This window comes from Ceratotherium simum, chromosome 17, assembly GCF_057802395.1.
Source record: "Ceratotherium simum simum isolate JZ-2026a chromosome 17, ASM5780239v1, whole genome shotgun sequence".
Classification (NCBI taxonomy): domain Eukaryota; kingdom Metazoa; phylum Chordata; class Mammalia; order Perissodactyla; family Rhinocerotidae; genus Ceratotherium; species Ceratotherium simum.
The window spans coordinates 4810897-4824012 of NC_141916.1; the positions used below are offsets into that span (position 1 = coordinate 4810897).

At 41.8% G+C, this 13116-nt stretch overlaps 1 protein-coding gene across 1 annotated transcript in view; it reads right to left on the reverse strand.

The window, feature by feature from the left end:
• Nucleotides 1-6735: 6735 nt before the first annotated feature.
• Nucleotides 6736-13116, reverse strand: part of HMGA2 (high mobility group AT-hook 2) — a 128575-nt gene continuing 122194 nt past the window's right edge. Inside the window, exon 6 of the mRNA XM_004429373.3 lies at nt 6736-6897. Within this exon, the coding sequence (XP_004429430.1) occupies nt 6850-6897 (48 nt within the window). The 3' untranslated portion in view covers nt 6736-6849. The remainder of the gene's footprint in view (nt 6898-13116) is intronic.

Here is a 13116-nt window from a genome sequence, read left to right on the forward strand (position 1 = left end):
AATCGGGTGCTATGATCCAGGAGGAGGAAGACCACCAAGAAGCCCCTTCCTCCAACAGTGTGGTACTTTCAACCAAGGCCTAAGTCAGGAGCCTGGAGCAATCAGATCTGAGGGCTGGATTGAATGGTGGAAAGTGAGGGTCCCCACAAGCCAATGAAGCTTTGGGGCAACAGGGACCCCTAAGACTGTCACTGTAAGGGAGGTGATTTGCATTTTGCTAATTTTTCAGGAGTGATTCCCTTTAGCAACCAGATCCACTGAGATCAAACATGGTGCAAACTACAATGGGAACAAGGAGTCTGTACATGTATTAACGATTTTCATGGATGGAAAGTACAACCAAAATGGGGTTTGAAAACTCTGATACATTTTTGACTATGATTTGTGGGTATTCTTGTGTGCCAAAGATCAAAAAATGATAGAAACTAGAGGAAAAGAAGTTAGTTTTAAGCCCACCGTGCAGCCAGAGGCAGGGTAACAAAAATAATAGCTACACTATATAGCCCTTTCTAGACGCCAAGTGCGTCTAAGCATGTCATGTGTATTGACTTATTTCATCTTCACAACAACTCTTGTAGGTAGATGCTATTATTATTTCTATTTAAAAATGAAAAAATTGATCCCAGAATGGTTATGTGACTTGCTTAACGTACCCCAGCTAGTTAGTGGCAGAGCCCTGATCCAAACCCAGGCAGTCTAGTTCCAGAGTCCACACCTTTTGCATCATATGGTGCAACGGGATGTCTTGTCCAGTGTCCCTAGACATCAGTCAGCACTACTTCTGAAAGGAGACTGACCTATCTGAATTTCAATATTAACTGAAATTAACTGCATCTCTTGGAATGTCGCTGCTTAAATGGCAACACTCTTCCTCAGGTTCCTCTACAATATGGCTGACATGCCCAGCAGAACAGCAAACACCAGCCAGTGACTTGGCTTGGGAGGACACTGGAGCTTCCGAGATCTCGAATATGGATATTCGGGGAAAAGTCATGGCCATGCATTGCAGGGCTCCTCTTTCCTCCCACCTCTCCAGGTTTTCAGGGGCAGCAGACTCCTAGGGCTAGATCTACGTCTACTATTTTCCTCCCACAGCAAGTTTCTTCCAAGGAAGGTATCCCACCATCTAGGTTCTGTTAATGAAGCATTTTCAGATGTGGTTATTCCATGTTTCCAAGAACATATATTTAATCTAGGACTAGGGCAGCCACAAGACAGGTGAAATCTAAGACTGAGAAAATAGGTAACCAGATGAGAGGAGAAGGGGAGATGGAACTAATAGGGCACAAGGGGTCAGCCCCAGGGTTGGTTGAAGTACAGAGGAAGGATTAGGACTCTGGGAAGGCTGACAGGAGCAAGGCAAGGGCCTAGCCCTGGACAAATGGGGCGGAGGCAGGTTGTCAAGGTTGTGAGTCAGGCTCAAGGGCAGAAGACAAGAACCCAACTATTGTAAACTGGGTACGAAGGAGGGTATTGCTCACTGACACGAGGCATTTTCCCACTGGCTGTCCTGGGGACTTGATATGACAGTAGGACAGAGGCATGACTGGCTTAGCATGGTGGAGTCCTGAATGCAGAGGATGAGGATGGGGAAGCAGAGAGCCAGGCAGAGGGTCATATCCACAGCCATTTCCCACCTACTTTAGGAGGAGAGCAGATGCCAAGTTTTACAGATGGCTAACCTCACTCTATGGCTGTAGACCTCGGTTGTTGCCTTTTGCCTCTCTGGTGGTTATCCATCTGCCTTACATATTTCAAGAGTAATTTTGATTCTTTTCAATGTCTCTTCTCCTTTTAGGCCAGATTTCCTAGATCTGAAGAAGAATTGCTCGAGGATGACCTACCTAACTCTAGGAATTACTCTTGTTCAATAAAAAGTCATCTTATAAATAAATAAATAAAACTTGATAAGAAGCACATCCATTCTGCCCTCTTCTCCACTCTTGGGCTTCTCGTCGTTTCACTTTTCTAGTTTCCTTCACTAATCGATACTCTGAGTTTTCCTCTCATCTTCCAGCACTCTATCAGACGATGCTCCACTGCTATTCCTAGGGTTTTCATGGCCAATTTTTTTCTAAAGTGGGTGGCGGGTCCTTCTTCCGAGTCTTAGTCTGGAAGCTCCACTGAAACCTGCCCGCCATGGCTGACCCGGCCGGTATTTGAAATCCCAGTGGCATAGCTTTCAGCATCACAGCAACACGCAGCTGCCACAGTATGACAACCAACAGACGGCTGGTGTGGCTCCCTGACTGGGAAATGAACCCAGGCCGCAGTGGTGAGAGCGCCAGATCTTAACCACTAGACCACCAGGGCTGGCTATTCATTCTTTAGTTCTGTTTTTATTACTGCCCATACTCCTAAACCACTTACCATTCCTGATTCACTGAAGAGTTTAGTACCCCTAGCCCTGTTGAACCCCTCCCTGACATAAATTGCTACACTGGCTGAGACTCACTGTCCAGGCAACCCCAGGATCCCTCTCTGAGGGTGATGCTACAGCCCTTTTGTGAGAGGGTCTGCCATTTGTCCCTGGTGTTGGCAGAGAGTTCAGGATGCCTCCAACCACTTTCAGCGTAACTCAATAAGTTCTGTTTACACAGCTCTCCCTTGGGTCCAGCTCCCTCTCATGAAGCATCTTTTCAGGGAGGGATGGAGTCTCATTTATTTTTTTGCCCCAAACAATATCCAGTACGGACATATCTGAGGCTTCACTGATATGTGAAAGCATTGACTCATTTTTTTGGACACCCTCCTTGAACTTAGGTTTGAACTTAAGATTCCTTCACATAATAACTTTCATAAGTGTACTACTTATTGTGTGAAAGCAATACTTTAATTTTCTAAAAAAAAAACCCAATTCAGAGATCATTTAGTGAGCATCAACTCCAAAATATGGTAAAAATGTTATCCTATTCATCCATTTATCCTATTCTGGACATAATACGTCCTTTCTTATTCTTTTTCAAGCCAAAGATTCTCTTGGTTTGTTTATTTTCATTTTCAAGAAGTAATTTCTTCTGATGTGCTTTTCTATATTAGTAAAAATGAAGAGACTAAATGTGAGTTATATTAAATATGTTTGGTCTTTCTATTATTAGGCTGAACTAATGATCCACCCCAGCAGGAAACGGCTTCCCCTCCTCTGAATTCTTGCAACTTGTCTCCTAAACAATTTACTTGGTTCTTTTTACATGCTGCTCTATTTCTGCACCTGCATAATTTTATCCAAGGAGATCATCTTTAGAAGGGCCTCTTGGTCTGGGGCTTAGCATGAAGCAAGAACTCACAAAATACAGGTTGTGAAAATAAATGAATGAAGGAATGAATTAACAAATTTGACAATAAGTTTCCTGACAGGAGATGTCTTCATATGGACAAGTCCCTCTTAATAAGTTAAACGAAGAAAGAGTTTTAGTGAACAATGGTGGCAGCACAAACCAGAGGATTTGGCTTTTTAAAAATCCTGGATTTATTCATAATCAGCATTTGAGGTGTAAAGATAGTCTTGAACTTGGTGGAATAATTTTGACTCTGCTTATGGTTTTTATAGAATAAAAAGACTCCTATTGAGTAGAAAGTTTGTGGCTTTCATGTCTTATTATTTTTATCAAACTTTTGGCTCTCTCTCCAAATGGTACTTCCGATATAATTGATATATCAGTTATTTCCCTTACAAGCTTTGTAGATGCTGGCCTTATGTAGAAATTCTCTAGACTTAAACTATAGTCTAGTCTTCCTTTACATTTCTTATAAGATCATCTTTGTAGAAGTAAATGTCAGTCTACGAAAGATAAATTTAGGGCAGTTGACTTAAGAAGTACGAGACTTTAAAACCGTATGTGAGTGTGTGTAGAGGTGTGGATGCACGAGATGCGGGGGGTACCACCAAATGACAGTGAATGTCTCTCTCCTTGACCTGTTTTAACCAAACTTTATTACTCATTTAATGGAGTTATGACAAAGAGTAGGAATCAAAACACATGGGGATCACAGAGGCTGTTATGTTTATTGTGCAGAACAGACAGTGATAATCCACTAGAGAAATATTTTCAACAAGCAAGCGATTCAAAGTACAATCATAGACAGCAATTCTACATGAAGAACAAAGCATAAAGTTAGAAGACACTCAAAGGAACGGGGAGAAAGTCAACTGCAGTTAAACGTCTTGATACTTTTCTCCTGCAAACGCCTATCTTGCAGAAATGGTAGAAAAGTTAAATGTCCAGTCTTACTTAGCCGTGACCAACAACAGCAAAGAACAGTTCTATAAAATTTATCTCCCACAAAAATAAACTATATATATATAAATTTTATGATGTTCTCACTGTTCCCTTGGCCACAAGCTTTTTTTCAGTATGAAACATGAGGTATACTGGGGCTTAAGAGGTAGCAGTGTGTTTTGATTGTACAACGTACAGGAAATAAAAGAGTAACTTCATCAGAGATGGAAATCGCTCGGTGCTCCGAGTTTGGCCAACACGAGCAACTGCTTCGGTTTTGTGCGCTGGCCAATGAGGTTGCATAAAGGCCCAACCACAGACATGGAATGGGACTTTTATTTTTATGAGCCACGGTGATCCCTTATGTAATGCACAGTTAACGGCAATGTTGAGTTTTAATTCTCTCCATAGCTCCTTTGGCGATTCACGACAGTGAGCCATCTGCCAGTCTCAGGGAGGTACGTGGCCTTTGAAACAACCCCCCTGAAGTGGCTGGAAGAGAGACGGTTTTGAGTTTCACTTGGCTTTGGTACTAAAAGCCATACTGACACAAGCCGTCATGAGAAACTACCTCCTGGCCCAGTTGATAATACCATGTTAAAAAGTCAGCACACTCACTAGGAGAGAAAGGAATAAAAACTCTACATAAGAAGCGCTTAAAATAAATCTGGCTGAGACATATTACAAAAATCACATTTGTGTAAAATACACGAAAATATTTGTCAAGCATTTTCTCATATTCAACTAATCTTAAAAACACATATTTTTGATTGCATCATGCAAAAGCTGAACTTGTTGCATCTCACCTACAAAGCTTCAAGTTTCTTTGAAGGTTGGCTTTATTTCGTTTATTTAGTTGCAAAAGTATGTAAAAAAGCGTTCCTTTCTATCAAATGTCTTATACAAAAATAGTTGCGACCAAGGATAGCTGCGATTTGAACTATTTCAAACATTGACAAAAATGAAGGCTGCAAGTAACAAGTTCATTCCTTTTGAAGTCTGGAGGTAGGTCTTTGCAAGTCAATGAGTCCATTTCCTTAAACAGTTCATTTGAGGTACAAACTTGGAGGGTTAACATTTAAACAGTACAGTCAAATTTTGTGTGACCTGTAGTGTGACCGAGGAAAATTATCCTTAAGAACCTAGGAGCGACTTGGTTAAAAAAATATTCAAGTTAATGTAGAAATCTAGCAGAGAAGCTGAAAAAATTATTTGTAAAATTTTAATTAAAAAAAAAAAACACATAGAAAAATACATAGCCATGCTGAAACACAGTAAGGAGACTGCTTCTTTAACTGTAATTAAGTGTACAAAAAAGATCGCAGGTGATCAGCATCACCCACCCATTCGGTTTTTTTCTTGCATTGCTTGTGGATAGCAGCATGTAATAAGTAATAAACTGTAAATTAATGTAACATTCAGAGGTAGTATTGAGTAGTGGGGATATATTGCATCTCTGGCTAAAAGTGCAGTTTGAGTGAAGCGATGGTGACCTGAAGCCAAAGAAAAGCGCCACAGTCCACCATCCTATGTCAAAACGCGTTACTTGAAGTAACACATAGGCTTAACTTGAGGTAAGTGGTATTTAGGTTTTTCACGGAAACTGATACACAATGACAAAGAGAGAGAGAGACTGCTTTTTGTGTTTTTTAAACTGTAGCATAACTCTAGCAAAAGAAATTTAGATTTCGCTCCTCCCACCTCATAATTCAGGTGAGTTCATCATGCATTATTCTGTTGTACCTTTTCATTAAATCACAAAGAGGATAATTTTACTTGTCTAGGTTCCTTAAATGCTTGGAGGCTGACAAGTGTGATTTATCGCTAAGTGGCATCTGGCTCTGTAGGAAGTAGATTCTACCCAGTTGAGTGTTTTCCTGAAAACGAGCGCTATGAGTAAATTTATTACTCCTGTGGATATGAGAGATATCCAGAAACACAGGAGGTGGCAATCTTTGCTTACTTCCCTTTTTGAAAAATGAACATAACCTTTTCTGGTTTGTTAGCTAAATGAAAGGATACATCAGCGTTTCGTCTCATTTAGAAATAAAAAGTTAAAAAATCATCAAGTAAGTGTCTACAAGATTATACGAAAAAGAGAGAAGTAGTTATCTAGTCCTATCTTTGGTGTTCTAAACAGAAGCTTCACTACTCGAGTGGGTCGGGTGGTGGTTGAGGCGTCCACAGCGGTACACGCTGTGCCTTTCCTACATGAATGCCCGGTGTCACAAGTGTGACACGTTTCCTGTTTGTATGCAGTGCAGTGATTGACTAAACCCGGTTCAGAGTTTTTCTTACCCGCCCACTCTTGCTTATCAGATCAACAAACTATTAGTAGGTTAAGAAAAAGAAAACAGTAATTAAAAGTTGCATTGTTAAACTGTGTCCCCTGTGTTTACAGCAGTTTTTCACTAAACCTGGGACTGTGAAGGGATTACAAAGAAGGTGATTAATATAGTCCTTTTTAAGGTTATGTGACTTCTCCCCCCACCCCCCACCCCCGTCCCGCCCCCACCCCCCAGATGAAAGTGGAAAGACCATGCCGATAGAGGGGAAGTGGTCACTGCAGTGTCTTCTCCCTTCAAAAGATCCAACTGCTGCTGAGGTAGAAATCGTACGTTGGCGGCCCCTAATCCTCTTCTGCAGACTCTTGTGAGGATGTCTCTTCAGTCTCCTCCTGGAACACACAAAGGACACCACTGTTAATGCTGTGTGCTTCACACTGCAGTTCTTACCAACAGTTCAGAGGTGACCTGTTCCCACAGCACATTATGCTGGCTTCAAAAGAGGATGCAGATGCTGGGCAAGGCCCTGGGTCCCGGGGCTTCTTAAACTGTAATTGAGGAATCAAGGTGGTGTTTTTCCTAGCGCAGTCATTAGCCATCGTTGACTTAAGGCTTGGCATGAAGGCGGCTGGTCAGCAAATTCAATAGTTTGCAGTCCAGAGGATGTCAGGCCTGTGTAAGCTCACTCACCAATTAGGAATAAAAGAAATGGGGCAATTTTTCCCGACAGTGTACCAGTCATCAGGTTTAAAAACCGGCATACAAGCAAGAAAAATAAAGTTAAGGGGATCCTTTCTCAAGGCATAAAGAAACCTGTCCTCTATATCAGTAATAATAGCTGATTCTTTTATGGTGTTGACTAGATGCTTTTGGGGATTGTCTCTTATTATTCCCACTTTACAGATGAGAAAGTCAAGGCACAGCAAGTAACGTTCCCGAAGTTACGGGGGGGCAGGGCCAGGATTTGGGCCGAGTCAGACGGGTGCCAGACCCTGTGTGTGACGGTGACACTACTGCCACCCTGCAGAAGCCGCATAAGCGCAGAAGTGAGGCTGCAAAAGGGCTGCGAGAGCTGACGACTAACTTCCTTTCCAAATCGGTTTCCTCCTTGTATTTATTAAAGTACATTTTGAGACAATGCCCAAAGTTTGGCATAAGTGCTCAATCTCAAAGCTAAATCCACATCAACCCAACATTTAATGGTGGGCTGGCCAAGCAGAGAAAATCTAATATATATGTTTTTGCAGGGCCTCCTCTTCATATAAATCTAATTCCTCCTTCTCTTTTCCTTTTTCTGATTCCTTACGGCTCTGGAATTCGTTGGAGTTTCTGCAAGCCAGCCTGAACCGCACAGCGCTCTTTCCTTTTGCTTATTTAACAAATGTGCACTACCTTTCAGGCACGGGTGGTAAAGCGGAGACAATAAACCTTTCTGATAAAAGCATCGTTAGGGAGAGGATGATTTTTATGAAATGCTGCACATCGTCTCCTAAGACGGCATGTGAAAAAGATCTGGGAGAAGAGGTAAACATTTACTCCTGCAGCAAACCAAGCCCCTTTAAGAATGGCGAGCTTAAGACAGCTTATAACAGTCTTCATAGTTTAATAGATTTGATTTTCCACATGGCTTCATTTTGTCTGGGTGGCTAACTGACACAATTTATACGTCTCTTCCTTTCCCAGGTCACTACAGTACACCATTCAGTAGAGCACGCCTTAAAGCTCGTCTGCATTATATGACCAAACTCCTATTCATTAGTGTTTGAAACACTTCAGCTGTGAAGGCGCTCCTAAATGCTCCCATGTGTGACGCTTTTGCGTAAAAGCAGCAAACGGGAGGGAGAAGGCCCCCGAGAGCAGGCACTCACACACTCACATGAATGCGCACACACAGCTCACACTCACACACGCTGTCCCCGGCTTTAATCACAGGCGGTTGCTTCCTGCAAACCCTCTGCAGAAGGTTTCAAACACTCTCCTCCCCTCAAGACCGAGAGAGCTGTAAATCCTGGGAATAAACACACATACAAATGAATGGATTACAGCTTAAAAAATAGAACCACAGCAGCATCAAGTCATGAGATTTCACACCGGTTTTGTTTAGTCTGCTTCGGGTTGTGTGGGAAATGGGGAATGGATGAAGCTACCTCCTCTCTGCTCCCAAGCCCCAAACTGCGGGCTTCACATATTTCAGCCGCAGGTTTACACCTCTTGATGGGCAACAGGCCATGACCTGAGATTCTCTGTGGAGTCCCGGCCACAAAGGAGGATGTAGCATGATCAAAGCCATGGACGGACGAGAGAGAGACAAGCCAAGGTTCAGCCGCCCTCTGACCCTGTCTTTTTACTTAATATTTAAATTCTAGAATGTCACTAAGCTGTTCAGCAGATACACTCTTCATCTGTCCCCAAATGACTCACTTCTCATTGTGACACGAGCTGTGGACTTAGGTTACTCCTCTGAAACAGACCACAGCGTAAAAGCCAGCAGGTACATTTTATTCCCTCTTCTCATGGTTAACAAATTCACAGAACTCAGGGATCTAGCTGTGATTATTCCATTTGGAACCACTCGATTTTTCTATACTATCTGGAAACCAAAGGACTTCCAAGGAAGGAAATAGGGTTTTCAGGCCATGAACTTACAAAGACCTTGCAGTAGACGGAATGTGATCAGCTTTTCAAAACATTCCCAGAAACTCTGCTTGAGTTGAGCTCTTGAAGCTCCTGATATGTAAGTGGTTTATTCAAATCCCTTAGACACAACTCAGCTGAAAATGATGGTCCCTCATATTGTTTCCTTTACTTAACAGTTCTTAACACAACATGGAGAGTTGTTTTATTAACGTATCTTTCCGCTGACCTTGCAATTCTTCTACTTGTAGCTGTCAGTTAGGACTGGGACATAACTAGGATGTCAGAGGCCCACTCCCTTAAGCTTTTGGAGGTAACATGGCTCTCACATGCTCAGAGTGATGGTTTTCTTGAATGTCTGGTTAGTGAAGAGCTCTTTCTTCTCGACACATCTCTGACTGGCCACTCTCCAAAGGATGGCGTGGCTGCCCAGCGGATGACGTTGGTGGGGCGTGTGGCACTTCTCACCTTTGCCAACCTCAGCTCTCACCTTTCCAGTGATTTGGCCTTTTGCTACACATGTGGTTGCTGTGACAAAAGTGTGCGTGTCATTAAGAGAAGAAAGGTCCTCCCTGTCAGGAATGAAGATGAAGTTGGAAAACGCACCCTCAGCTTCCCTAAGCGTCCTGGCTAGCCAGACTTCCCATGGGGCCCTTCTGTGGTGCAGAGTGGACAGAAACCGGGGATGGAGGGACAAGCCACAGGCTTGGACATCCCCAAGGAATCTATTTCCGTAGCAGAGAAGTTGGTAGGGACCCCTAAGAGTCAACCCTCTTCAGTCACTTAGAAGACACTGCCACTTACTGTAGACAGTAGCTTGCACCTTGAGATACTTATTTAAACTGCTTCATGTTTTCAACATATGGCCAAAGGACCTTCGAGCTTGTGTAGCCTTCACGAGCAGTTCTGAGGCAATAAGATTGAAGTACTGTAGCCAAGAGTTACACACATCTCATCAGGGGCTAGCGGGTGAGGTGGGAAGGCCAGACGGCAGCGGTCTGATCAAGGAGGGGCTTCAGGAATGTAGGATAAAAGGCCGTTTCAAAGTGGAAGCGCACAGTGACATTTTTATGAGCACCAGCCACGAAGGCCTCTAAACACTGAACAGTGCCCAGCCATTCACGTGGTTCCTTTCCATAGGCAAGTGGGGCCGCACAACGCTGGGGCAGAAAACTGACGACAGGGAAGGGAAGTGGGCGGAGGTGGAGAACTGTATTTCTATTATGACTATTGGAAAATTGCACTTATTTTGCTTTAGCTTTTCTTTTGTTCATGGAAAAAGGAATTTAATAAATGTAACTCTTTCACTGCTTTGGTTAAGCTTGGGAAAAAAACCCGTAAAACCTAGAAATACAGTTTGCACGTATCTCCATCATTTTAATTTGGTTCAATACAATGCATGTGGCAGATACCTTTGGGTAGATGTCTGCTAACTGATTACAAAGGAGGAAGAAGAGAGCCCAATATCCACCCTCCTCCCCTAATGCATGATCGGATTTTCAAATGTCTTCGGTTTCCTCCGAGCTCTCCCCACAGACACGCGTGGGGGAACGTGCTGGAGGAGAGTTCAGTATCTTACACAAGAGCTGCAGCTCTGGATTTAATTTTCAGATGCAGACCAAACAGCAGGGCTGCAGTGGAAGGGAGGCCAGTGAGTTCCAAATGGAACCCGGAAATGGAAACACTCTCCCTGCAAACTTTAGGAGTTGTGTCACCATGACACCCCTCTTTGTGTGTAGTAAGGAGGGACAAACCACAGAAATCCACGTTGGCTTTCATAAGTCCTTATTTCTTCTCCTTGATTGCCAAGAATTCTGCAACTCTTCTATTATAAAATGTTGCAGGCTAAAAACACATTTGTAATTTAAGCTATCTTGCCAATAAACCTACCAATACCTGGTCATCTAGAAAGGGTAGTTACGGTTTAATAACATACTCTCTTTGTCATCCTAATATGTTCAACTCCTTAAGGACTCAGAATGACACAGTTAAGAGTTTTTTACGTCCGTGAATATCTCGAGCCGGTCCTGTCGGAATAGAAATAATGGGCTCTCCTCCTCAGCAGCAGTGACCAGAAACCAATTCTTCAAGTTCCCTCTGCAGCTAAGCGACCCGCAAGACCACAACGCTGAGTTTTTCTATTTCTCTGTCAGATATTTTAATTTAAAATGGATTGGGGCTGTTGAACTTAATGGAAATAATTATTTCCTCCAACTGGGAAAACTTTATATCAGATTTTTTTTAAAAAACACGTTTAATGGAACATATATAAACCATATAATCTGGCAAGTGCAAGGGATTCTGGTGGAAATGCTAGGAGGGAAATATGTTTTTTTCAAAAAGAGATTTAAGAAGTTGGGATATTTATGGCATTTTTACCCCATCTTTTCTTTAGTTTAGCTTTATGTATATAAAAATATACAAGTATCAGGACTGCCTTGCATGCATTACCATCAAGTTAATAAAGTCAGTTTTAAGGTCTTATCAGGGGATGTTTAAAGCAAAGAAGGATCCTAGATGTCACTGTCCACAGGCACCACCCTGGCATTGACAGGTTGTGTGACTTGTGCCCTATTCCCACTCTGTCAGACCGGCAATAACAGCCATCTAGCTGCCCAGCAAGGCGTAAGAAAAAATGTGACCACTAAATGGGAAAACTTTGAAAAAGAGTGAAAATCCTACAGTGTGGAACTGTGCTTGTAAATGACAGTTACTCATTCTGTGTTTATTTCTTTATCTGTGAGTCAATGACAGATTGCTGAGAAAGAAAAAAAAAACTGTTATTAAACAGTACCTCCGAAAGAAAACAAAATAAGACATCTTACATTCCTAAAATGCACTCCTGTTTGCCTCGTTCCTGCCCTCGATCAGAGGTCCATCACTGAAAATACTGTGGACAGAGGTAACACACATCCCCAGGATACCATGCATTTCTTTCGTTGGATGAAGGGCTATTTGAAGATATCTTCAGAAGGGAGTTACAGTTTTCAGGTAGTGAAATCATTTTATGTTTAAAGTAATTGCAAGTCTCAGGATCTTGTAAGTCACCATGTCTGAGGATCACGAGCTTGATCAATTTTCCATGCCAGTTCTGATTCTTATTGAAGTAGCCTCATGTTTAGAAAATAACTAAAGATGTAGCAAAAGGATTTTTGCACAAAGGAAACATTCAGAAGAAGGAAATCTGTTTCAATGTTTCCAAAACTGTTGAGGAATGTTCTTATTGTTACGCAAAGTAGTTTTTAAAAATGGTTAGGCTAAAGGTTGCTTAATGATTATATTCCAGATGTATTTATTGATGACATAGACTAAGAGAAACCTTTTCTCTTTGTTTTCTATGTGTATAAAATTTTGTATGTATTGTATTTGTTGCCAAGGAACAGAACATTTCTGGATTTTAATCGCTATTGCACCAAATGTTTTTCATTTTCCTGAGCTAGGACTTTTGAATAAGAAGAGAAAACCAATAATAATAGTAAGTCGACAAATAATTATTCAGTAGACATGTCCAGCAAACATCTCCTGAATGTATCGGAAGTATCTTGGACAAAGCAACATATTTCTATTCAAACATTGAGGATTTTCTTAGAAATATCAGATTTTAAAGCCAGTTACTATTTATTCATATTAATTTGGGTCAGCAGCTTTGGATAACAACAAGAAAGTTTACACATTGAATAAATAATTGGTTTTTATCCAATTCACATTAAAATGCAGAGGAAAAGCAGGCAGACGCTGCCATTTTATTTTTAGCCACATCCACAGACTTCACTACACAGTTAAAAACAATCATTCTTTTAAAAAACTCCTATAGGAAATCTGTTAAGTCCAGAAACACTAAATTCTGTGTTCTGGAGTTTTACATATTGCCCCAAATTGAGTGATGTTCTTTCACTTCTGTTAGAAGTTTAGGTCATCTCTACAAGACAGTCCCTGCCAAGAAACAGCTGACTTCACCTTGCCGATATTCTTTTATC